The sequence below is a fragment of the Orcinus orca genome, chromosome 17 (genome assembly GCF_937001465.1).
Source record: "Orcinus orca chromosome 17, mOrcOrc1.1, whole genome shotgun sequence".
In the NCBI taxonomy this organism is placed as follows: Eukaryota; Metazoa; Chordata; class Mammalia; order Artiodactyla; family Delphinidae; genus Orcinus; species Orcinus orca.
Genome location: NC_064575.1, coordinates 68,528,620 through 68,556,484, shown reverse-complemented (window position 1 = coordinate 68,556,484; position 27,865 = coordinate 68,528,620). Strand labels below are relative to the sequence as shown.

General features: G+C 40.8%; 1 protein-coding gene across 8 annotated transcripts in view; it reads left to right on the top strand.

Moving 5' to 3' along the window:
* ENPP2 (ectonucleotide pyrophosphatase/phosphodiesterase 2) overlaps nt 1-27,865 on the top strand; it is a 108,104-nt gene that overhangs the window by 6,513 nt on the left and 73,726 nt on the right. For 5 of the 8 annotated variants that reach the window (XM_033419912.2, XM_033419911.2, XM_033419909.2 and 2 more), the window contains exons 1-2: nt 25,430-25,562; nt 25,784-25,886. In XM_033419912.2, the coding sequence (XP_033275803.1) occupies nt 25,530-25,562; nt 25,784-25,886 (136 nt within the window). In that variant the 5' untranslated portion in view covers nt 25,430-25,529. Of the gene's footprint in view, nt 1-25,428; nt 25,563-25,783; nt 25,887-27,865 lie in introns of those variants that run through there. The other 3 variants (XM_049700671.1, XM_033419908.2, XM_004265360.3) reach the window with 2 other exon arrangements.

Here is a 27,865-nt window from a genome sequence, read left to right as displayed (position 1 = left end):
GGTGGCTCCAACAAAGATGGTAGCAGGGAGATGACAAGAGAGGAACATTTTAAAAGCTAATTAGGAGACACAAAGCAAATAGTGACAGGGCTTCCCTGGTGGCGCAGTGGTTGAGAGTCCGCCTGCCGATGCAGGGGACGCGGGTTCGTGCCCCGGTCCGGGAGGATCCCACATACCGCGGAGCGGCTGGGCCCGTGAGCCATGGCCGCTGGGCCTGCGCGTCAGGAGCCTGTGCTCCGCAACGGGAGAGGCCACGGCAGTCAGAGGCCCGCGTACCGCACACACAAAAAAGAAAAAAAAGCAAATAGTGACAAACTTCAGGGATCCTGTAGGAAGGATGTCTGTAGGACATTTAACCTGCAAAGGAGAAAGTCTAGAGAGCTATAGTATCTGTCTTTACATCTTTCACTCTCCATGGGAAGAGAGATTAGTATTGTGCTTTTCTCTCTGAGATGGCAGTGCTGGGCCAAATGGGTGGGAGATACAGGCAGATAAATTTCAGCTCAATACAATGAAGAATTTTCTAACAGAGCTGTTCCAAGGCAATGCATTCTTTGTCACAGAGATATTTAAACAAAGGCTTAATAAATATGCTTGGAAATTTTGGACAGGCAGGGATGGGGTGGCCAAGCTGGAGGGCATTGACATTTCCTTTCAACCCCAGGATTCCAAGACTGTGTGTATGAAGTTCAAATATCTTACTTAGGCTGGCACTTAAGGCTCACTGTGACCCAGCCCTTTGTAGGGAAGTCTTATGTCCCGGTTTCCCTGTATAATCCTAGTGCATGCCTGGTGTCTCCTAGTAGCTATTATGAGCACTCAACGTTCACTCTCAAAAGGTCCTAGTTTGAACAATAAATTTTATGATCATCCATCCCTTGACTTAATGTTCCTGCCTCATGCCCTGGCATTCTGTGAGAAACCTTACAAACAACTCATACTGAAGTTTTTGTTACTCCCGGAGGAAACCTGGCATTTTGCTGCCTGTTTGTTTACTTAGGCCGTTTCCTATGTCAGGAATACTCCTCCTCTGTGCATTCTGCATCCTTCATTGAGAATATACTTTTTCATCAAGGCCTTTTTATAACACCATGGGTTGCATTAAAGTGCTAAGTACATAATTATTTTTATAAATATTTGATCTCCCCCTATTATCCCCTAGAAGTCCAGTACTAAGATCTGTGAAAAATAGTCAGCCAGTGGTATGAATGGTACAATGTGTAAGGCAGTAACGTTTCAGAAGGAAATTCCCATTTATTCGAAAAAGTCATATTTTCATTTTTAAAGTGATTCATGCATTTTGTAGAAAAAGTTTAAATTAAGGAAAGTACCAGGAAGAAACAAAGAATTGTCTACAATCGTAGCACCTATAGATAAGCATGTGAACATTTCAGTGAATATCCCTTCTATATTCTTTTATGCACATGTAGTCTTAAAATTGGAATCATGCATATCCTTCTGTAACCTGCTTTTCACTAAAACATACCAAGTGTGTTACCCCATGTCATTATATATTTTTCAAAAACGTGGTCTTTGGGGGGTGGTGAATTGTGTTCCATTCTGTAGCTGTCTCATGCTTTGTTTAACTAACTTCTGGTGGACATCAGGTTGTTTCTATCTTTTGATGTTACAAATAATGCTTTGATGACCCTCTGAGACATACATCCATGTACCCATATATCCATCTGTATGGGACATTTACATTTTCTAAAATTGCAAGATAGTTGACCAAAAACTGATATTGAGTTGCTAAGAAAGCATGAGTTTAAAAAAGGTCTAATTTTACTTTAAAAACTTCACTATTATTCTATGTTATATAAATCTATTATATATGAGATATTATGTGCATGTGTGTGTGTGTGTCTCCACTTATTAATTCTCTAATTTCATGAAGGTATCTGATTTGAAACTGTATCAACAATCTGTGGGCTTGATGCAGAAGTGAGAGATAACAAGTGAATACATTTCTTGAACAATGAATTGAGCTTGAAATCTAAAAACTTCAGTGACTGTATCAGGGTGACAAATTTTTGTTTCCAAGCTAAATATAAGGAGAAGTGATGACATGTATGTTGCAGGATAAAGAGAATTCTCTGAAAAGAGAGACACTGCCTAATGTTCTGGTGTCTGGAGGAGATATGTGGCCATGGTCTTAGATCTTTATTCTAAAGTAAATAATTCATCTTCTTAGACACTCAAGGAGCAGGTAGGTCTCCACTGTAGAGTGAAATGTTTCATCTGAGAAGCAGGCCTTGGTTGGGAAACACTGTGAATCAGTTTGGTGACTTTTTAACAAAATAAATGAAAGATCTTGTCATGGGTTGATTTGTATCTATCTGCCACTCCTTGAAGTCCTAACCCTCAATACCTTTAAATGCGATCTTATTTGGAGATAAGTTCCATATTAGTCAGGGTTCTCCAGAGAAACAGGATCAATAGGATATACACTTGACCCTTGAACAGCACAGGTTTGAACTGTGTGAGTCCACTTATACATGGATTTTTTCAATAAATATGTACTACATTTCTACTCAGTCTGAAGCTGGTTGAATCCATAGGTGCGGAACTGTGGGTACAGAAGGCTGACTATAAAGTTATACACGGGTTTTCGACTGCTCTGAGGGTCAGCACCCAACCTTGAGTTGTTCAAGGGTCAACTATATACATATATCTATGTATATATGTATTGGCTCACACGAGTATGGAGGCTGAGAGGACCATTGATGTGTTGTCTTCAAGCTGGAGAACCAGGAAAACTGGTGGTGTAATTCACTTTGAGTCGAAAGAATTGCGGGGTTAGTGGTGTAAGTCCCAGTCTGAGTCCAAAGGTTTGAGAATCAGGAGCACTGATACTGAGGGCAGAAGGAGATGGATGTCCCGACTCAAGCAAAGAGAGAAAATTCACTCTTCCTCTATCTTTTTGTTCGATTCAAGCCCTCAGTGGGATGGATGGTGCTCACCAGCCTCGTTAAGGGTGATTTTTAAAAAAAATTTATTTATTTTATTTACTTTCCTCATTTTTTTGGATGCGTCGGGACTTAGTTGCGGCACATGGGATCTTTGTTGAGGCACATGGGATCTTCTGTTACGGCGCACAGTCTCTTCGTTGTGGTGCACAGGCTTCTCTCTAGTGGCGTGCGGGTTTTCTCTCTCTAGTTGTGGCGGCTTGTAGTTTGCGGCACATGGGCTGTCTCATTGAGGTGTGTGAGCTCAATAGTTGTGGCGGGCAGGCTTAGTTGCCCCGCGGCATGTGGGATCTCAGTTCCCTGACCAGGGATGGAACACGTATCCTCTGCATTGGAAGGTGGATTGTTTACCACTGGACCACCAGGGAAGTCCCGAGGGTGATCTTCTTTACTCAATCAATTCAAATGCTAGTCGCTTCCAGAAACACCCCGCAGACACCCCCAGAAATGTTTTGGCAGCTATAGGGGCATCACTTAGCCCAAACACATCGACACATAACAATTAACCATCATAGGGTCTTTACAGAGGTAATCAAAGTAGAGTGAGGTCATCAGGGTGGGCCCTAATCCAATAGGACTGGTGTCCTTATAAAAAGGGGAAATTCAACACAGAGACATGGAAGAAGATGATGGGAAGAGACACAGAGAGAAGATGGCCATCTACAAAGCCAAAGAAAAGGGGCCTGGAACAGATCCCTCCCTCACAGCCCTCAGAAGGAACCAACCCTTCTGACACCTTGATTTTGGACATCTAAGCCTCCAGCACTGAGAGTCAGTACATTTCTGTTATTTAAGCCATCCAGTTTGTGATACTTTCTTATGGCTTAATACAGATTTGAATTAATATAGATTTCATGAGAGCATAATCCCCTTAGCATGGCTTCAGCTGGTAACAATACAACATTATTTTGCTCTTTGGTAACCAGAGATTATGGTGTTGTCCCTAGGAATGACAGCTGACGATATATTGCTGTTTCAGTCAGCAAATATTTTCATTACCGTGATCTCCTTTGACCCTGATCAAAGCCTAAGAGATGGGCATTCTTACATCTCTGTAACAATGCCCATTAGGGATAGGAAACAGAGGCTCAGAGAGACTAAGTGAATTATTCAAAGTTGCAAAGCTTGGAAGAGGTAGACCTGAAACTCAGATATTGGCTTCTGGATACTAAATACCACACTAGTTTAATGAAAACACAATGCTTTTCGCCTTCATGGACATGTCAAATGTCATCTTCCTTCTTTAAAATTTGAAAGACACGTTTGTGGCATGCTGAGCCAGATTTTTCGTGGTTTTTTTTTCCCCCCTAAATCCCCTGAGAATGATTTTATAATCCTACTTGTTGGAAGATCTCTGATTGGCTGAAGGCACCTACTCCATCCACGTCCTCGTTATCAAATATTTATCAGGAATTTAGGCACCGTGTTTATGTGCACAGAATATTTCTTCTCCACACAGAAGCTTTGTTTACTGACAAAATGGGCTTTCTCAGGACACGGTTTGATTACTGACAAATCCAACTGCGAAACTTTGGATGTGTTGGATATAATTGAGTTTTTCCATCATTAATTCTGCTCAGATATTAATTCAACATAGTGACATGAGGGGCGCCAAGCAATTTCCAGGAAGCTGCTTGACTTTAATCAGCAGGAACAAATGCAAGATTATTGCACTTTTTCCTTGGGTGACCTAAGCTTGTTCTTGGCACCCGTGAACACAGAGCGCTGGTTGTCTCAGTGTTTCAGTGGCTTCTACCCAGGGGACTTATTAGTTTTGAACCTTAGGGATAATTCCATAAGAATGTAATTCTTTCCCTCCCTGAAAGAACAAAATGTTGCTTGTGTTGGGCTATTCTTGTTATGTGATAAAACCAGTGGTTCCCAAATTGTGGAATCACAGAGATCTGTAGGTAGGGTCGTCAGATTTAGGAAAAAACGGGCAAGGGAACCAAAATACACAACAACAGTAAAACCTCCAGGATGCCCCAGTTTAACTTCCATGGCAAATAAACAAGAAATACTTTTTTAGTATAATTATGTCCCCGATATTGAAAATACTAAAAAAGTATTGTCTCTGGCAACCCTACCTATAAGGTTATATTGGGGGTAGAGTGTTGATAATTTGTCAATATTTCAAAAGTTATGAAAATTATACGTTTACACAAGTAAGACTTCAGAGGTTCCTGAAAATGTTAAATTTCCTTGATTTTGGTTGGGATTTTTTGGACCCAACTTGAAAGCACTGTCACCTCACGCTGAAACCATAATTTTATTACCGTTTTTGATGACTTGTGTTCCAGGGATCATGCAAAGCACATGCATTATCTCATGTAATCCTCAAAATCAGAGGTCGGAGGACTATAGCCTGCAGGCCAGATCCGGTCACTGCCTATCTTGTAAATAAAATTTTGTTGAAACGCAGCCACCTCGTTTGTTTCTGTATAGTTTGTGGCTGCTTTCATGCTCCAACAGCAAGTGTGTAGCTGTGATAGGAGATTGTTGTATGGCTCACAAGACCTGAAATACTTATTATTTGGCCCCTTGCAAGCAAAGTTTGCCTACACTTGCTCAAACCCACCCTTTGAAGGAGTTACCTATATTCCCATTTTTAGAATGAAAACATGAAGGCCCACAGAGTTTAAAAAACTGGGTAAGTTCTCACAGCTCTTAGAGTTCAGACTAAGGTCTGTTGAATTCCAAAACTTCTGACTACAGCTGACCCTAAGGCTGATAGTCAATTACATTTATCCTAAATGGGTTTAATAATGGAGAAACTGATTTCTGATTTCTGATTAAATACTGTCCATCCCGAAGATGAGGCAGAAGGAATGGGGTCGTGGTTAGGCACCCAGGCTCTGGAGCCATAATGCTTAAGCCCCAGCTCTACTGCTTAATTTCTCTGTATCTCAGTTTCCACCCTTGTGAATTGCAGATGATAATAATTCCTATATGTATGATTGTTACTGGGGTTAAGTGAGACAATGTCTAAAAAAACGGGAAGAGCAAAAAAACCAAAAAAACAAAACGGGAAGAGCATTTGCCTAGTGGTCCACTAGGCATTTATTATTTTTATTTCAAATGACTATTTCAAAGCAAGGGTAAAATAAAGAGTTTGGAAAAGTTGGGAACATCTGCCATGGTTGATTGACAGAACAGTTCAGGCAGGAAGCTCAGAGAGCACAGCGGCCCCTACTTGTCAGATCACAGCATGGAAAGATGCTTGTCTGGCTTCTTTATACAGGCATATCTCATTTTATTTGCTTCACTGTGCTTCGCAGATACTGTCTTCCGTTTTTCTTTACAGACTAAATGTTTGTAGCAACCCTGCATGGAACAAGTGAACGGGCACCACTTCTCCAGCAGCAATGGCTCACTTTGTGTCTCTGTCACATTTTGGTGATTCTTGCAATAGTCCAGACTTTTTAATTGTTATTATATTTGTTATGTGATCTGTGATCAGTGATCTTTGATGTGACTATTGCAAAAAGATTGCGACTTGCTGATGGCTCAGACAACAGTTAGCATTTTTTAGCAATAATGTATTTTTAAATTAAGTTATGTGCACTGATTTTTAGACACAATGCTATTGCACACTTAACAGACTACAGGATAGTGTAAACATCATTTTTATATGCACTGGGAAACTAAAACATTTGCGTGACTTGCTTTATTGTGGTATTTGATTTATTGCAGTGGTCTGGGACCAAACCCGTAATATCTCTGAGGTGAGCTTGTAAGAGATGTCTTTGTTCTGAAAGTGTCTTTTAGTCCTTGGTTGGCCGTGTTTGCCTTGGGAAGCCGTGCTGTGAGATGTTACAGGATGTTCATCCAGTGCTCACTGGACCTTAAACCCCTTATTACTATTACCTCTGATATTTATAGCCCTAATATCCACCCCCAGTGGCTCCAAATTGACTAAAAATATAGCCAGGCTGCTGGAGAATAACCTTCTTAAATAGCACAAGACAGGCAATTGTCCTCAGAAACACCTCAATCTATAATTTAATCCTTAGGCAAAAACTAGAAAAAAAAATCAGCTTTTACCAGTATTCCTCACCCTCCAAAGCATATTTTGTGTATGGAGTCACTATGAATAAAATCTGTATGTAGACCCTGTTAAATATATTAGAATAGCCTTGATCTTTTGAGGAGACTAGGAGATAAACGTTGTTCCCTGAGAGTGATGGAATTGGATGACTTGAAAAGACTGGAAAAATCTGCAATATTGTGTATAAACCATTCAAGAGCTAAGTCAATATGTAGTCATTAAAAACATGGCCAAGACTCCTGGAGACTTTGCTTTGCAAAAGTGAAGTGGCATGAGCATGCATGGCCATTATCAGCAGGGTTTTGCAATTTCCTAGCGTGCCTGGGGTGCATGGAAACAGGAGCAAAGCAAGTAGCATTATTTTCCTAGGGTTGGCTTAGCCATCCTCTAGGATCTAGAAAATCCTTGAGAACTCTAGCCTTGGAGGTGGAGGGAGAAGCCTCCAGCAACTCTGCTGCCATTTTACAGAGAATAAAGCTGCAGGACAGTTGCCTCATCCCTTTTCTCCTCTGTCTCAATCCTCCACGCTCTGGTTACATTTCCCTTCCTCTCTCGTCACAATCTTCTTCCTTTGTTAATTCATTGAACCAACATTAATTGAATGTCTCTGTGTGCCAGGCACTGTGCCAGACTCTGGGGATAAATGAGAAGAGGCATAGACTTGGTTTCTAATCTCATGGAGTTTACAGTCTAGTGGGAGAGGCACACAGGCCAGGAGTTGTTACCGAGTCTAAGCTCATACTGCTCGCCACACAACAGGCCGATAATGGAGAGACGAGTTGCTGGGGCAAGGAAGAATGACTTTATTCAGAAAGCCAGCCAACCAGGAAGATGGCGAGCTCGTGCCCCAAAGAACTGACTTGCCTGAATTAGAATCCAGGCTCCTTTTTTACTAAAAGGGGAGGGAGTAAAGTCAAACACTTCCTGGTTCCCATCAGCCTCCGGAGGGGATGTGTTCATTTCTTCCTCCCTGTAGTCATTCACAGGTGGACCTGGTCAGGATGTTTCCTGTGAGCTAAACAAAGGTATTTTAGCTTAATGCTCATTACCTGGGAAGCAGGGTTCCCAGAGATGGGCCATTATCTATAATTTAAGCTTATAGGCAACATCCCTTTAGTGATTAACTTGTGATAGAATACGAAGGTTCTTCTCTATTACAGTTAGAGTAAGTATTGTAAGGCGTAAAGATTGGGGAGAAAGAGAATAATGACGTGTGTGTGTGTGTGTGTGTGTGTGTGTGTGTGTGTGTGTATGTATGTGTGTATGTGTGTGTGTGTGAAGGGTGTGGATGGGGTCAGGAAGGCCTTTCTCTGAGCTGAGAACTGAAGGCTCAGTGAGAGCAGAAAAGTCTGTTGAGTTGTTTCCAGACACAGCCAGCTAGTGAACAGTAGCCCTGAAGTTTGAACCTAGGTTTGCCTGACTTTGAGAATTCTCCACTCTTCACTAAATCTTAACCCAGAAAGAATTATACTTGCTCCCAAAATGTTTACATTTAGCTGTGTTGTCCTCCCATGAAGCAACTTGAACAACAGTAAGGAGAGAAATCATTCATCCTTCACCCCATCTGATCATTCACCATGGGCTAGCCACGATGTGTATGCAAGTGCAGAGCACAGCTGTGACCAACGCCAAGGAATGTTGAGGAAAGCATTGTTAGCCCGGACTTGGGGTGATGCGGCCAGAGTCCGCATGCTCTTCAAATGCATCACAATGCCCTCTTTGCTCCAAAGGATCCTGGCCCTCATTAAAATGCAAGGCATGTGCATCCCACTTGCTTATTCCTTTCATTCCTAGACAAACACAAGTCTAATAAAGAGGCAAACAAGTGTGTCCAGGTCATAAGTCCACTTGGGAAAATGGGTATTTTGGGGAGGTTAGACTAATGCTAGCAGGTTGCCATTGCATTGTGAACTCTGAATGTCATTTGGCACTCTGGGGTTCAAGGGTAATATTGCCTGCAGTACTGATTACACACTGCAACTCACTGCCAAGGGAGGTTGAGGAGGTCTGAATGTTAGAATTGGCAGCCATATTTCTTGGGTATTTAGAGTTCTGTTTGGGGAATGTGGCTGGTCCAGATGGAGGAAGTTCAACACTTTCTATGCCAGATGTTGTGGAACTTTCAGGAGATGATGGAGAGGCAATCCCTGTCCTCAAGGAACTTTCAGTTTAGTAGGAAGAATTTCTGACAAAACAAACTCAACCCAGGAGGCAAGGTGTGGTGAAAAAATCAGGAATCTGAACCATTCAGTTTGGGTTTTCTCCACCATTACCTTGTGGGCTTGAGGAAATTATTTAGCCTTTCTGAGCCTTGGTTTCTTCATTCATAAAATGGGGCTTTGTAACTGCTTCATGCCATGGTATAACTACCTTAATAGATGGTGACTAGGAATCACTGTTGCTGTATTTATTACTGTTAGTATCAGAATATGGCAAATTCTGCTCTAACACTGAGTGACTTTGGGCAAGCTATTCAAATCTTCGTCTGTAAAATAGGATAATTCTAATGGCCTTATGTGTGTAGTTCAAGAGCTAACTGCATTCTCTCATCGCTCTTACCATCCTTTTTTATTCTTTATTTGTAGCTCTTATTACTCATTGACATATTTGTATATTTTATGTCTTTTTCCATCCAAAACAATGTAAGCTCCGGCAAGAATCTGGCTGCTTCTGTTAATTGCTGGTGTCATTCGTGCCTAAATACAATGCCTGGAACATAATATGCTCTCAATAAAATATTTACTGTGTAAATGGATGAGCGAGTGAATGAATGCTAACTCCTAGGTTAAATATTTAGCCAGTTGTCGGCTCCCAGCACACGGGACCTGTCCTTGTGCTTAGTGTCATTACTAGGGGTGGAATATGGTGCGTGCCAGGCCAGGACCCAATACAGAAAGATTGCTCCCGGCCCTGTCAGGTGGTGATCTTTGTTCTTAGCACTGGCATCTTATCAACTGTGTTGTAGCTGGGAGAAGCAACTGGGTCATTGTCAATAGTAAGGTCACATGAGACTAATTGTAAAAATAAGAGTTTCAGAATTTTTATCAATTCTCAAGAAGAAGGGGAAACAGCTGCAGAAAGGGAGGAAAGTCTGGGAAAAGGAGAAAATAGCATCTTTAGCAAAATGTTTTGTCACATGGGACCATAGGCTATAAGTCTCTGACTGAGACTTACCCAGCTCCAACCCTAGAAGGCATGCAAAGCAGCTGCCTCGGTCAGATGACACGAAGATAGTACACTGGTAAAGGGCCCCAGCCTGGAGTTGGTGCCAAAGTGAGAAACTGTCCTTGACAAATTCTGTTCTGTTTCTGAATTGTTAAAGGCACTAGGAAAAGAAACTCTCAACTGCCCTTCAAGTGTGAGATCAGAGGAATTTCTTTTAAAAATAATAAAACAAAATATAGCATAGTGGACTATAGCAAGAAATACTTAGAAGCTGGATTCTGGTTAGGCAGACCCGAGTTTGAATGAACTTGTGTGAACTTGAGCAAATTACTCAAACTTCTGTGAGCCTCTGTCAAAAAGAGAAACCAATATGTACTTTGCAAGATTGAAAGAATCCAGTGAGTTCATTCCTGTACAATGTCCGGCAATTCTAGGGGCTCAATAGATGGTAGCTGAACACTACGTGGATTATTTTGCTTAATTCTGCAGTAACCCTATGAGAAGGTAAGGGGATTCTTCCCATTTTACATATGAGGAGATGGAGGTCTAGGGAGGTTTTCTAACTTAGTCAAAGCCACACAGCTAGTGAGCATCTGAGTCAGGACTCTAACCAAGCCTGAGAGCCCAGGATTTTCCTAATTAGCAAGTTGTATAACATCTCTCATAAGAGCAACAGAAGCTTAGCGGGACAACGGAAGGTCCAGGACTTCTGCATTCTCTTGCATAATACTCTAGTGGCAAGCTGGGGTTATCGGATTTCAACTTTTCAGTGGCTCTCTGTTTACAAAGCATTGTAAGAGACGTATAAGGCTGCTAGAGGCGATATAAGGTCAGCTTGTCTTATGCCTGTCTTCTAGATCCATCCAGAAGTAGATTGCTTCATATCTTAAGTCCATCAAATGATTTTGTGAAAGGTGTTCCTCCTTTTCTCAGCCCACTCCTGACAGTGTTCCCTTTAATTAGCATGAATTACATTGTGCATGCCATAGGTATTATATATCTATCTATACCTATCTATATCTATATGTATATTTCCTTCAGGAAATGAAATAGTAAGAACAAGGTGTGTATAGGATCCTTAGCTTTCCTTTGGATTTACTCAGGAAAAATAAAACCAAGTTCTGTTTATTTAATTTAATTGAGTAGCTCTTCGCTGGTCATTATATATAGAGAGAGAACTCAGCTCCCTAAGAGAGTTGTAAGAAGAGAGAAAAATAATAGATGCGTAGAGTTGGAAATGACCATAAATGTTGTATAGCCAATCTTCCTTTGAATTTAGATGCTTTATAAGACCAACCTTTTCTTGAATAGTAACCATGAGTTCATTTTTTATAAGAGAACTCTGGCAGCACGGCTGGCTAGAAAGTTCATTTTATTATGAGACGAAACATGCTTCTCTGTGCCTTCTAGTTTTGCTCAAGGAAGTGCAATGCCCTTCAAATATCTGAGAAAGACAACCACACCCACCTTCTCCCATCATGCATGCAAGGCACCCGGGAGGCATGGTCACAGGTTCCTCAGCCATGGGCCATGAGGGGAGCCCATTAGATGTCCATTCTCTAAATATTAGTCAGAGTGAGCCTTTTGAAACAGAAATCGGATCATGTCACTGCCTGACTCAGATCTCTCCAGTAGCTTCTCAGCACACCCAAAATGAAACATAGAGGCTCACTGGGTGACCTGGGTGGTCCTACATAAACCAGCACCTGATCCAGTCTTTGATGTCCTCTGAAATTGCTCCCCCATCTTTCACTCCACTCCAGCCACACGGGCCTTCCTGAACACACTGAGCTGTCCCTACCTCAGAGCCTTCCCACCTGCTATTTCTCCCAAGAGACACCTGGTTCTTCCCTCACTCCATCCAGATTTTTGTTCAGAGGTCATCTCTCCAGAGAGACCTTTGTTGCCACCCAATTGAAAATAACTCCTCCCATTACTCTCTGTTCTCTGCTCTGCTCTGTTTTCCTAATCATTTATTAATTACCTGACATTATTATATTTCTCGCCCACTAGAATGTGAGATCCATGAGGCAGAAGTTTCGTTTTGTTCACTTTGCATTTCCAGTGCTAGATACATACAAAGTGCTCAATAAAAGTTTGTTGAATAAATGAACAAATAGATGAATGAATTAATAAATGGATTGGGTAATAGGGACTGCTCATCATCTTGGTCCTGCCTCTCTCAGTGCTGTCTGGTTCTGTAGTGACCTAAAACAAGTGGTCACTTAAATGAGATATCCAGAAGTGAAAACAGTCCAGACGGAGTCCATGCAGTGCCAGGCTCAGCTGAACTTTTCTCTCCTGGATCTGAGCGGTAATTGTCTATTAGGGGAGCCTAAGGTAAAATGAGGTCATTTAGAGTTGTGGTCAAGCATAGGCTCCTATAGAACTTGCAGGTAACAAAAATTCCCAGCTTTCTTTTATAAGGATTGTTTTCAGTTCTGGTCTCTCCTAGTGTGAAGTTTTATAACTGAATTTTGTATTCTAGTTCAAGAATCTTACCCCAGACAGATTGATCTGGCTCTCTATTTCTTCTAAAATCTTTTGACTTCAACCTGTCAAGATATTTTTGAATTTCGATTCAGTCCATGGTACGTAGTACGTGGCACCTAGCTGTTGCTGGAATACTGTGTTCAAGAACATACCCTGTATCCATGATTCAGGAATCAAGAAGCTACCATCTCTGTCACCCCCGCAGATGTCTCCTAGGGCATAGGAAGCTGGAGAATGGACACTGAAATAATGTTTCAGAAAACCTTCCACTTCCACAATCTTATTTGCACAGAGAAGCAGCTGAAAGGGGCTGGAAGAGAGATCCTGTCTTCATTCTGCTGTCCCAATCTCATGTACATAAAGACAATCTCAGCAGCATAACTGGCAGAGTCTATAAACTGTATCTATAACTCATCCTACAAAAAGCCTGCAAGACAGGAGGGCTCCCTGGAAGTGGGGTGGAGTAGAGATTGAAGGAGCCAGTTCTCAGTCTCTTCCACACATAACCCTTGCATACCTCTACAATGGAACTCACCAGAGTGTGTTTAACAGACAGTTGACTTCCATTTCTTCCGATGAAAACATGCTTTTTACCTCAATATCCCTGATACTACGTGGTACTTGGCACAGAGTAAGCTTTTACTAAGCATTAGCTTCTATTATAGGGAATGCTTACTAAATCTGTGTTGAATCAACACTATGTGAATTTGTAAAACTCTCACACTCCAAAATTTAGAGCCATTGTCTGACAATGACCTGCATTCTCTCTGATCCCTTAGGAACTTTGAAATGACATGGTTATGATGCCCATGGCTCTGATCACTTCCTCATTACCAACTGATTCTTTTTTTGGGGTCAGTCTAGAATAGAAGTTAATCTGTGGCTTCTGATATGTTCTGAAATAGGAAACATTATCAAGTATCAAGGCTTATCAGACACTTATCAGATTCTCTGCTTTTAATAGAATCATGTTTCTTCTAGAAAATAGTTGAAATTCCCATTCCTTTTAGATCTTGCTAGTTTTGTAATTTTCATTGGGAAATCATGGAGAAAAGAGGGCTCCCCCACTTAATATGTACTTGAACTTGGGCAAGTTGCCCAAGTTGAGCTTGTTGACAGTGATAATAATCTGAAGGGCTTTATGAGGTTAAATAAGGCAATATATAAAAATATCTCTAGTTATGTTGCTGGGCAAAAGGCAGGCACTTACTAAATACTAGCACTTAGGGGGTGTCTGATCCATGCCAGGTATGGTACCACTCATGCATACTTGCTTTTCCCTTTTCCTTCACCCAGTCCTGAGCTGTCCTGATATCCCAACCAGAGCTACTTTAGCTCTGTGACCTTGCCTACGAGCAGCATTTCAGTTTTATTGATTGCAAAGTGGGAAGACTGAGTAAGCCTTAATTCTTCTAACTCATAGCCCTTTTTTTTTTTAAAGAAATGTTCTTTAAATGTTAAGACACATTTTTTTAAATGAGGTATAATCAACATATCACATTATAGTCATTTCAGGTGTATAACAATGATTCGATATTTGTATATATTGAGAAATAATCACCATAGTAACTCTAGTTGAGATCCATCACCACACATAGTCACAAAACATTTTTTTCATAATGAAAACTTTTACGATCTACTCTCTTAGCAACCTTCAAATCTGCAATGCGATATTATTAACTACGGTCACCATGCTGTATGTTACACCCCCATGACTTATTTATTTTATAACAGGAAGCTTGTACCTTTTAACCCCCCTTCACCCATTTTGCCCTCCCCAACCCCCTGCCTCTGGAAACCATCAGTCTTTCTCTGTATCTTTGAGCTCTTTTTTTTTTTAGGCTCCTCCTATAAGTGAGAACATACAGTATATGTCTTTCTCTGTCTGACTTTATTTCACTTAGCATAATGCCCTCAAGGACCATCCATGTTGTTCCAAGTCATTGTTCTTAAATCCCCACAACTGTCCCACAGACTCTGGTTACTGTTTGTTGCCATTAAATTCGAGCCCCTTGAGATCTGTAGGTGAAATGACAGGGCTACAATGCCTTAGGTTTTCTTCTTAGGCTACTTTATTTGAAAGTAAAATGAAGCAGGAAACTGATGAAGCAGAATGGCAGAGACCCTGAAGTGCTCTAAAGGAGTCCCAGGAAATTCTCCTATTTTTAGGGAAGTAGAGGGTTTCATCACACATCGGGGCTAGTTAAAATAGGTCCACACCACAACTCAAAATGCTTCAGTTTTCCTGTTAATTATCAGGTTTGGAGGGTAACTGAGGTGACTCTGGAGACAGCTTTGAAGGCACTGACCCAAGCTGCAGATCAGGATTAATATTCCTTTTCTGTGGGTCCAGATGCTTTGGAATTTGCTTCACTGTGAGAATAATCTCACTAGCTCTCTTTTATTTTAGCAGCAATTTTTGAGATATAATTTATAAACCATAAAATCCATCCTTTTAAACTGAACATTTTGGTGGTTTTTAATACACTCACAGAGATGTGCAAACACCACCATAATGTAATTTTAGAACATTTTCAACACTCCAACACAAAACTTCATATCCAAAAGCAGTCACTTCCACATCGCCTGACAACCACTAATCTACTTTCTTTCTCTATGGATTTCCCTATTGTAAGTAGTTCATATAAATGGAATCATACAGTCTGTGGCCTCTGTGTCTGGCTTTTTTCACTTAGCATGATGTTTCCAAGGTCCATCCATGTTTTAGCATGTATCAGGACTTCATTCTTTTTCATAGCTGAATAACATTTAATTGTATAGATATACCAAATTTTGTTTCTCCACTCATCAGTTGAGAATTCTGCTCTGGACATTTGTGTACAAGGTTATGTGTGGACTATGTTTTCAATTCTCCTGGGTATATACCTAGGAGTGGAATTACTGGGTCATACGGTAACACTATGTTTAACATAGAGTCTAACACTTTGAGGACCTGCCAAATTGTTTTCCAAAGCTGCTGCACCACTTTGTAATCCTATCAATAATATATGAGGGTTCCAATTTTTCCACATCCTTCCTAATACTTATTCTTTTCTGTCTTTTTAATTTTAGCCATCCTGGTGGGTGTGAAGTAGTATATATTTCATTGTAGTTTTGATTTGCGTTTCCCAAATGACTAATGATATTGAGCATCTTTTCATGTCCTTATTGTCCATTTATATATCTTCTTTCTAGAAATGTCTATTCTAATCCTCTGAACATTTAAAAAATTGGGCTATGTGTCTTTTTATTGCTGAGTTGTAAGAATTTTTTCCATATTCTGGATACTAGACCCCTGTCGGATATATAATTTGCAATTTTTCCCCCATTCTGTGGACCATCTTTTCACTTTCTTGCCATCTTGACAATAATGTTTTTCAATCCATGAACATGATTGTCTTCCCATTTATTTAGGTCTTCTATAATATATTTCAATTATGCTGTCTGGTTTTCAGAATACAAGTCTCACACTTGCTTTGTTAAATTGATTACTAAGTATTTTAGACTTCTTGATACTATTATAAATACAACTGCTTTCTCAATTTCATTTTAGATTGCCCATTGCTAGTGTACAAAAATACAATTGATGTTTAACATTTAGCTTGTATCATGCCATCTTCCTGAATTCATTTATTAGTTCTATTTTTTTTTTTTTTTTTGGTATGCGGGCCTCTCACTGCTGCAGCCTCTCCTGTTGTGGAGCACAGGCTCTGGACGCGCAGGCCCAGCGCCATGGCTCATGGGCCCAGCCGCTCCACAGCATGTGGGAACCTCCTGGACCAGGGCACAAACCTGCGTCCCCTGCATCGGCAGGCAGACTCCCAACCACTGTGCCACCAGGGAAGCCCAGTTCTAATATTTTTTAAACAGATTCATTAGGATTGTCTATGTACAAGTTTATGTCATTTGTGAATAGAGATAGTTTTATTTGTTCCTTTCCAAGTTAAATGCCTTTTGTTTGTTTTTCTTGCCTAATTGCTTTGGCTAGAAGTGCAGTGTTGAATAGAACTAGTGAGAGAAGACATCCTTGTCTTGCTCCTGATCTTAGGGGGAAAGAATTCAGTCTTTCACTGTTAAGTATGATGTTAGCTGTGAGTTTTTCGAAGAAATCTTTTATCAGGCAGAAGAAGTTTGTTTCTATTCCTACTTTGCTGAATGTCACTAATTGTTGTTTGATTTCAAGGGGAATCACAGAAATGGCAGTTTTGCTTCCTCCCTGAGAGGGTACCATTGTACTCTAAGCATGTGATGATGCCATTCCATTAGCAAGTATAAACTTCCTTTTAGGTTTGAGTTCAACAACTTTCTTGAGTTGAAGCTCAAATTCTCGGGACTTTCCAATTCAAATAGAAGGCCTTTATTATTGTAGTTAAAACCTGCACCTTGAAAGCTGTCTCCAGAGTCACTGCACCCTTTTCCAAATAAGTGCTGCCCATTTTCTCTTGAGGTTAGAGAGAATGTGAAAAAAAAGTTGTTTATAACATGTCTAACTTAAACCTACATGTAATCTCTCCATAAGTAAAGGCAATTCTCCTAGAACCTTTGTCACTACTAAGCACCTATTACGTGCCCAGCCTTTTGCTACCTACTGAGAATGAAACGGAGCAGGGCCCTATGGTCTGTTCCCCCCTTGTCCTCAGCCTGCCTTTTGTCTGTGCAAAGATTTTAGCCAAAGAATAAGTTTAATCAGAGAGGTGAGAAATTGCAGAAACAAAGGAAAACAGTCAAAGGAGACCAAATAATAATAATTTAGTCATTAAGCATAGTCAAGGACCTTTAGTTCCTTCTCAAGGGCTATAGATCATATTCTGAGCCATATCCTGTGAGCTGTCTTATAGATACTGAAACCCCCGCTAGGTGGAAGAAGTTAACTCCAGGATGACCATTATGACATGACTATAGCAATGACATGAGCTGCCACCATTCTGAGGACTGGCCTCAAAGAAACGGAAACAAACTGACCCTGGAACTGAAGATTAACTATGCCTAAAACCATCAAGATGAGGCTGGTCAGACCACCAGTGACCAATTTCAAGATGACTGTCAGAGCTGACTGTGCTGTTTCTGCATGTAGCCCCTTCCCTCTGTCTATAAAAGCTCTTGCCGCCTGATTGTCTGGGAGTAGGGGGGAGTCAGCCTTTGGACCGGCATCTGCCCTCCCCCCACCCCCTGGGTGCTGGCATCCAAAAGAAAGCAAACTTTCCTTTCCACCAGCCTTGCCTCTTTATTGGCTTTTGAGCAGAGAGCAGCCAGACCCCACTTTCAGTTACATGAACATGATAGTAGATGATGAAGTCTTTATCCTCCTGGCTTTAATAATGGCTAATATTTGTATGTTTCCTATGTTCAAGTACTGACCCACCTGCTTAACATGCATTATATCATTTGGTCTTCATATCAACCCTGTGTGATGAGAACTATTATTATTTTTATTAAAAGAAATCTGAGTTTTAGAGAAGTTAAGCAAGGTCTCACGCTTAAAAGTGGCAGACCTAGGTTGGATGGACTCCAGAATCCAGACTCTTGTTTCTTTCCCCTGCTCTCTGGGGATTTATATTCTTATTGCTGAGACAGGAAATACTTAAATAAAACAGGCAATACTAAAGAACAAGAGATAAATGTTTTGGGTAGAATCTGTAGGTTCTTGAGGATAGCACAGTGGGTATTGCAGTTGTGAGGAGGGTTCTTGTTAAGATGCTGAGCCTCGGGGAAAGGAATGGATTGACTAAGATTTGTATGAGCACAAAGGAAAGAGGAGCAGGGCTGAGAAGTAGCATAAGGAGAAGTGTGGAAATTAGCTTAGACTTCTGGGGGGAAGAGTCTGACTAAAGTGAGAGTTTCTGTCATTTATCAATGGAAGATCTGGTTTGGGGGTAATTTGGGTCATATTTTGGTGTGTGTGTAGGTATATGAATACTACAACAAAGGGTAGGGTTTAGAAAAGTATTTAAGTAATGGAATTAACTTACTTATTGATTGTTTTTGTTTGTTTTTACAAACTGTACTCCTTGAATTTCCACATTTCTGAGAAAGTGCCAGAGAGAGAAGGGAGGTGGCTGCTTAGATGGGATCCTGGCTTCCCACTCGCACTAGAGCAGCTCCAAATTTAGATGTTGGTATTCATTTTGAGATTTTATTTGAAAATAAGGTTTTAATGCTTAAAAAAGTGTTTCAAACCACTGAGTTAGCCCAATAATCCTGCTTTACAGATGAATAAATATGGGCTTAAAGGGACACAGCTAGTTAGTAAGAGAGCAAGAATTCAAATTCAATTCAAGTTCCAATTTAAACTTCTTGATGCCAAGTGCTTCATTAGACAAACATTTATTGTCTGTTTGTTATATCCCAGGAAAGATTCAAAGCTCTGTGGAGTGCAAGGATGACTGGTCCCTGCATTTGAAGGACCACAAGGGATAGAGATGCCTAAAAAGAGATTATAGACAGTATGGGAGGCCCATTGCTCTGCATGGGAAGGGAAAAATCAGGGGGTGCTCCACAGAGGAGTGACACCTGACCTGAATATTCACGAATATGTTGGAGTTTGCCAGGGAGAGTAGGTGGAGAAGAGCATTCTAGGCTAAAACAACAAGGTGTATTAAAGAACGAAGATGTAGGAAAGCACAGCTTAATCAGGGACTAGCAAATAGTTCTCAAATTAAGAAAACTTACCCTTTATTTAGCATTCTCCTGTGTCAGGCATTGTGCTAGGCAATTTACATGGATTATTTCATGTAATGTTCTTAAGAATCCTATGAGCTGGATACAGATGAGAAAACTGAGTCTTAAGGTGGAGAAGTAATTCACCTAAGGGTCATGTAAGGTCTCACAGTTAAACAGTGGTAGAGCTGGGATATGAATCTGGGGAGCTTAATTTTGGATTTAGAGTCCTGTGCACCTTGCTAAGCAGTTTGGATTTGATCCTCTAGGTCAGTGGTCCTCAAATTTGCAGCAGAATCACCAGATGGGCTTGTTAAAACATAGATTCTGGGCTCTTCCCCTGAGTTTCTTAGGTAAGACCCAAGGATTTGCATTTCTAACAAGTTTCCAGGTGATTCTGACCCTCCTGGCGATCACACTTTGAGAACTGCTGTGATAGGAAGCTACTGGAAGGTTTTCAGCTTGGGGGGGAAATCATCAGATTTGCCTGTATTTTATGCAGGGCTCTCTGGGTGAGGAATGGAAATGAATTACAAGTTGGATAAGAGAGACCTCAGTGAAATGGTGTTTGGAGGGGGAAGAGAAGGCACACAGGAAGAATAGTTATGAGATGAACTTCTAATGTGTGTCCAGAAGAATGAAGATGAAGAGATAAATCTAAAAGTAATCACACAGAAAGATAATTTAGGTATTAATGGCACTCAGCAGGCTCTGATAAAGGATAGTAATAATTGTAATTAATAATGAGACTCTGCAGACATGGTTTCTGATTAGAAACAAGAGATGAAAGGATTGTAGAACAAAAAGTGGTTTTAAGGTTTCCATGAAAAGACATTGGAGAGCAGAGTGGCTGTTGAGGTAGCTGTGTTTTGAACGTGTCGAGTTGAGGCCCTTGTGTGGTCTCATAGAGAGACATCACACTATAGTGGGAAGAGGACCAAACTAGCTTAGGAGGTGTGGTTTCTAGAAACTCAGTCACTCATTCTACCATTCTGAGATGTCACCTATCTCCATCTCTTTATCTACAAGTGGTGTTGGCAACAGCTTCTCAGCCTGCTTATGTGAGACTGGAGGGTAAAGGCTGAACGTTTTCGACCTTGTGTTGATACTTTTAGCAAAACAATTTTCTCTAGTCACATACCCACCGATTCGTGCTCAGATGTTACACAGTCCACATGGCAAAGTAGACTCAAACGTCTTTCATTCACCTGGACTTTTACATGCACGTTTCAGAGTAGCCCCCCCCAAAAAAAGACTTAAATTGAGTTTGAGATTTAAAATGTTTTATTATAACCTAGGGTTAGGAACAAAGCTGAGTTATTTCCTGGGGGGTAATTCTTCTTAACCTCAATTATGAATAAATGCATTTTCAAGTTTTCAAGTCTACTATAACTTTACTTTAAATCCACTGCCTTAGAAGATTTTTAAGACTACTGACACGTTTTAAAGCTATTAGCGAGATCCCTTATGTTAACTATTTAATTCTAGAGTGTTAGCAAATGGATACACGTCTCTAAGTCTTTCTTATAATTCCATTAAAATTTAAGAAGCGACTTTGCTGGTCATCACGATCATTGCATATTCATTCACTCAGGAGTCATCACGTTTAACACCTGCCTGCCCCTCAACCTCCATACCCAATGCATGAACAAGTCCTTTTCCTATAACTCTCCCCGTTTTCTGCCTCTCCACCAACACCATAATTTTCTTGGTGCAAAATATCACTCAGTGTCTTTTGTCTGGATTACTGCTGTCATTTCCAAACTAATCTACTGTATCCATTTGACTCCCTCCAATTCATAACCACACTGTACAGAGATTAATGCTTCATATCTAATTAAGCTTCCACCGACTTAATCCCTTTAAAGGCTTTCCAAAGCCTTTAGGATAAAGACTATACCACCCTACAAGACTGATGAGGCCCCACATGGACTGACCTCTACTAACCTCTCCAGTCTTATTTCACTCCAGGCTCCCTTTTATCTCCCTGAACTAGTCAAACGGGCTGTCTTCTCTTCTAGTGGATGCCTGGTGTCTCCAGGTTACAACTTTTGCGGCTCCTGTTCGCTCCACCTAGAATCCTTTTCTCCTCTCTTATCTAGTTACTCCCCTCTATCCCTCAAATCACGGCTCATCTGACACTTTTCAGAGTCTTCCGTGACCATCAAACCTGAATTACACGTTCTCATAGCATCATAGACTTCTTTACATCTATGCTTGCCCCAGCTGCAATTTTACATTTATTTCTGTGTCTATTTGATTGATATGCAGCCAGGGGACTATGTTTGGTTTGGCTCCTCGTATAGAACTAGTGCCCAGAAGAGTGCTTGGTACACAGTAGGAGCTAATGAACATTTGTGCAATGAATGCATATTCTTAGAGTGTGTTCCAGTTGCAGGGGCTCATGCTTAGATACCATTGGGAGTAAATGTAATGCATAGAAGTGTATGATATAAGTTGATGTCATTGAAAGAGGTGACAGTGTTGATTTCAGCTTTCAATTGTGTAATAAGTAATAACACAAGTGCTGTTTTCATTTGAATAGGCGTATGCTATTTCTCCACTGGAGAAACCCCCGGGACCATAGATTACCCATAAAACTTTGCCTCTGTGGTTTAAACTCTTAAGTGGTGTCTACTTTATACATACAGGCAGTCCTGGGTTGTGGGAGCGATTGAGCCTGCTTGTTTTTCTATTAGCTGTCATGAGTTTTTGCTCCATTTAGATTGGCAAATCCCTTTTGCAGAGACTGTTGTCCGGTTTTTACTCTGAATTTTCTAATAGTCCTCAACCACAGCAGAATTGAAAAACAAGACTTAAAGAGTTTTAAAATAGGATAGGAAGAATACACATGGGTGCGGTTTTCTTACTTTCCTGGTGTGTGTGCTGTAGTGACTGCTAAGTGGTACCCCTGAAAATCAGGTGGTCAATGACTGTCTAACACCATAGTCTTAGAAGTATCCTGGGACTAGAATTAAGTCGTCAAGGCACCATGATTGCAGTTAATTTTGCACCATGAGAAGCTGGACATTGATAAAGTTTGAATCCGTTCATGAATGCTTCATAATTACTGCAGGAGGCAAGAGTGACATCCCTCAATTACAGATCTTTCAAATCTCACTGTTAACCTCAAGCCCTCTTACCGTAATCAGGGCTTGGGAACAAGGATTCACAGAAGCATTTCATGAAAAGATGGACTGTGCATTTGTATAAATGCAACTACTGTATTGCAATTAAGCAATACACACACTGCTGCTTCGTACCACCAGCAAAGTAAATAAAATACTATTCTGCTGCTTACAGTTTGGAGATGATCCCCATGGAGGAAGAGCCATGGTTTGTCATTGAGATTGAAACTTTAATGTCCAATTAGTAGTGAATGCTATTAATGGTATATTAAAATTACATTATGAATTAGATCAAGCAAGTCAACCTTCAGGGCAGATATTAACTGATTCAGAGTAATTTATTCTAATGCTCTGCTGTTCTTACATGGTTTGTATCAGAATGTGGTCCTTACATTGCTTGCATCAGAATAGCCTATTGTGTCAGTTCTTGTCTGGCTCCTAAACCCCCTTTCTTCTCCCCACCTCCTGGAGCTAATGAATCAGAATCTTGGGGGTTAGACCATAAGCATCAACATTTTAAACGAGTTCCCAGGGTCATTCTTATGCCCAATAAAACTTGAGACCCACAGAATGATTTTTAGGGCCTGAGACTTGTCAGATTGTTTGGGTTCTCTTCTGCCAGGGGGCAGTGTTCTCTGAAATATGGCTGGATTAATAAACCAAGCTGAAAGCTAATTTTAGTCTTTCTCATACACTTTCTTGTTTACTGACCCCAACCATGGTTGACCTGATACCAAAAATCTTAAATACCAGAGCAGGTGAACTTTCTTGATTCCGTTTTGTCATAGAAGGCTTTAGACTATATTTCAGTCATTTTAGTTGAGTTTCTGGACGTGCGGTATCAGGCTTTTTGGGTTTCTCAATTTTAGATAATGAGGGGTAATTTTATTTTGTGTTTGATTTGATGCCCAAGATAGGGACTTTGGTCATGCTACTGACAGTTAATTTATAATGATGTCTGTTAGTAAAATCCTGTGTAACTGTGTTAGATGGGGTGTGTGTGTGTGCGTGTGCATGTTTGTGTGAATGTGTTCCATGCACACAATGACCTGGTAGAAGATAAAGTTCTTTGGCAGATGGTTAACAGAAATAATGGCTGAGTTCAATCCTCTTAGATAATTGGTAACAAGTGCTGTACAGAAGCCAATTCTGGATCACCCTGGCTATTACACTTCAGACTTTCCCCCCCTGCACAGCTACTCTGCATGTCAAAAAAAATTAATGGATAATGTTCAGCTTCTGAGTCTAATTTTTTTTTCAAGGGGGGCCTTCACTGTCCTCATGCTGGATTTCTACCATCAAATGTCAGACAGATTCTAAATCTGCTGGACTCCGGTGAGGGCTGGGGAAATTGGCGAGGGCAGGGGAGCACCTTTGGAACGCTGTGCCATCGAGTGCAGTCACAGGACTGCCTTGCAATTTTCCTTTTAGTTTTAGAGTTGTCCTCTGTACAAGCAAGCCTGCATCTTGAAATTGAACATAAAGAGTAAAAAAAATCTTACGTGGGGTTAACATCTTTCATAAGCCTTGCTAAATGCAGGACCCCAAATCATTTCAGTATGGCACAGACTAAAGCAAGAGACTTCCATAGGAAAATTCATAAGCCTGCCATCTCTGCAAGACTGCGAAATGAAAAGGACGTTAGAAAGGCAGCTAAAAGTTTGGCACTGTGTTTTTTTCTTTTGCTCAATTAGCTGTTACTAAATTCTAGAATATCTAATGAAACCCAGGACTAATGTGCAATCCACCATAAACAAGTTCTGGCTTTTGTGCTATCAGGTTTTATTTGAGCTGAGCCACTGCTTCCTCAGTAATTTGTTGCATGGTAAGCGCCGTATTTGTTTACATACACACATATGCTGTGTGTAAGAACCATGGTCACCGGGTCCGGCCAGAGAAAATCCAAAGATAAGCTTTCCTCCCTCATTTGAATCCTAAAAGTGTACAGTATTTAAAGACCTCTCAGCTTTTGAGGCCTTGATTTCTTTTAGGAGTCTCCTGATTGCCAACTAGGTTAGTAAAGAGACTTTAATGCTCACGATAGCATCAAAGGGCACAGTGTTTGGTGGCTAGATGATAATTTATCTGGGAAAAACCTAGGGAAGCAATTCTTTAAAGCTAAATTCTTGCTGCCATTGAGATTTCCTTCCTCAATTCAATCATTAATAAAGCTTTCCCATCCCACCCCTGCTGCTCCCACACCCCTCCAAAAACACAAAAACAAAAGCAAAAAAACCCAAAAAAAACCCAAACCCAAGCTGACAGTTTTTTCGGGAGGAAGAGGCAGAGAGACGTGAAGTTATATTGTCCCTCCTCACCGGGCAGAAGAACTGTGTTGCTTAGTTTGACATTCCCAGTATTTTGATAAAAGTTACTTCTCTAAACTCTAACAACAACATGGGGAAACATAATGCTATCTCTTGTGTTTAGTTACAATCGTGGGAGATTTCATCGTGAGAAATATTTGAGGAGTCGGGAGTAGCTGAGAATGTGGCAAAAGGGACAGGGTCGTTTAAACTGCCAGAAAAATAAATAAATAGGCAAGACAGAGAAAGTTATTAGGTTTATAAATTATAAAACTTTCCTTTTAAAAAAAATAAAGTCGTGGAGTTGACTACATTGAATAACTACATTGTAAACCTTAAAAGCTTAGAGCGGGTAGAAACCCTTTTATGGCTCTGTTTCATTTTTATCGGATAAAATGCATTTGGTTTCTTTTTTTAAAACCATGTTTTTAGGAGGGAAGAAAAATGAACATGCAGTGTTATTGGCTACAGCGACATAAGAAACCCTTATGTTACCAGAGGAAACCACATGAAAGTATCTGTGTGTCAGGGGAGGGACAGATAGGGGGTGGAGAGAAGGAGAGGGATATTTCAAGCTTCTTATGCTCAGAGCTGCGATTTGTGAACAAACTGTGATGAAATCAAGCTGTGGACAAATCAGAGGAGCCTGTCAACCTCCCAGGTGGGATTACTTGTAGTTAATAGACTGGACTCAGCCCCAAAAAGCAGTGCATTCAGTGTAGGCAAACAGAACACACTGCAAAAGGCTTTCCAAGAACCCTCTGCCATGGCCAGGAGAAACTCCTGTCAGCTGTATCAGGTAGGAGAATGACAGAATGCCACGGGAAAGCCTTGGTTTTCAGAGCTGCTTCCTGATTTTGAATTTTCTTTTTGTTTCTAAAATGAAGACAGCACTGTATGGTGCCTTTGGGAAGTTGTGAGATTGGGTGGTGATGTTGAAGGCATTTGCATTTTGCCTTCCTGGAATTTGATTTAGGCTTCTCTGGCTGCATTGACAATTTGAGCTCTTTATTCCCTTAGGTAATATCCCTGTTCACTTTTGCTGTTGGGGTCAATATCTGCTTAGGATTCACAGCAAATCGAATTAAGAGGGCAGAAGGATGGGATGAAGGCCCTCCTACAGGTAAGTGTAGCAACTATTCCCATTTTCAATCTTTAAAAAATTTTATACATTGGGTCATCAATGTCAGCTCATTAAGAAATTCATCTTTAAACTGATCTTGCAGTGTAACTACTTTAGTCCTAGATGTCTCTGGAATAAAAGCAGCTCTGTGTATAATTCAGATAGGATAATGTGGTTTAATGAGAGAACATTTGTGATCTCTTCATGCTAGATCACTGGCTATTTAAATCTCTGTCCTCTGAAATTTCTAAATGTTAAGATAATATTAAAGCTCTTGTGAATTGACAAGGCTGAAACAGAAGTGGTGAGAACAGGTGCTGGCTTAATATTACAGATACATGAATTTGATTGATTGTCATGTGGTATGAGATGTAGTATTTGCTTCCAGAAAGTTCTGACCTAGAGAAAAATAGGAATGGAAGTAAAAAAGGCAGGGAACTCTCTTTGTGAAACTTCAGGGCTATGAGATTAAGATTTACCTAGAACAGGAAAAATATAAAAGAGAGGAGGTGCCTAGAGGAGCTTACAAGATTGAGTTACACTCATTGATTTTTCTTTTGGGCTGAGGAGGGGTAAGTTTTAATAGTGTACCTTGACTTAACTAATAGAGCTGAAGTGAAAGAGTTTTCGTTTACAATACACTGTGCCATAAGCAGTGTGGGAATTCTTATGAAGGAGCTCCTTGTGCAGATGGCGGGGCTTAACTGACCAGGTCTTAAGTAATGAGTTGGTTAATTTCCTGGAAGTTGGAGCTGCCGATGGTTTTATGAATAAAAATTACATATGAAGTAATGGGTACTCTATGGGGCAATCTTTTCTTGACTGTTCCTGACATCTCAGCAGGTTCGTCGGCCTTCCTGTGCATTTTGTGTTTCTCTGCACTGTATTTCTTGACCTGACTCATAAGACACTCTCACCTGTCTCTGTTTAGCCAGCATGAGCACTTATTAGCCAAGTTATGATCCATACATTGATGGAATACTGAGTCTTCCTTACATCAAGCAGGTAACTTTTGAGTAAGGGTGAAAAAATTATATTAGAAGTAGTTTAGTGAGTCCAAGTGGGGTGTGCTTGGGGTGAAAAGTGAGAAAATAGATCATAAAAAATTGCACCCCTGGGCTTCCCTGGTGGCGCAGTGGTTGAGAGTCCGCCTGCCGATGCAGGGGACACGGGTTCGTGCCCCGGTCCGGGAAGATCGCACATGCCGCGGAGCGGCTGGGCCCGTGAGCCATGGCCGCTGAGCCTGCGCGTCCGGAGCCTGTGCTCCGCAGCGGGAGAGGCCACAACAGTGAGAGGCCCGCGTACCGCAAAAAAAAAAAAAAAAAAAAAAATTGCACCCCCAGGGAGCCAAATGGACAGAATGAGTTGTCTTCTGTTGGGGAAGGGGAGGAAAGTAGATCACTAGGCTGGAGAATCCTGTTTTGATTGATAGCAAATGCTCTCTTCAAAGACTTATTTTTCTTGTTCCAGACAAGCATAACTCCCATTCACACTGACTGTAACTGTTCAGGCTGGAAGGGGGGAATTGGATCCTTAGTTTGGTCACGTGGGCAAGCTAACATCTTGAGAGCCCATTGCTGGTTCTTTCCAATGGACCCTAAAGGAACTTTTTTCCTGTATTGTATTAATATATTACTTTGGCTAAAACTGATATTAAAAGTGATTTCCCTGATGAACGTTGTAAAATCAAGTCGCCCATTATTTTCAAAGTTGACTTCTTTGGAAAATGGTCATGAAAGTCCTGGACTGGCACCCCGGATCTGTATCACTTGCTGGGCCGTCTTGGGGAAGTCACTTATGAATTCTGCTTCCTTAGTTGTACGACAAGGCACAGGCCTAGATGATTTTTAATTTTCATTCTGGATTTGAAAAAAAAAAGCCCATGATTCTGTCTACTCTGTTTCATTGCCTTTTGAATGTGTGTGCTCTCTTCAGGAGAACTTGAAAAATATAGACCAGATTTACTAATCCTTGAATAT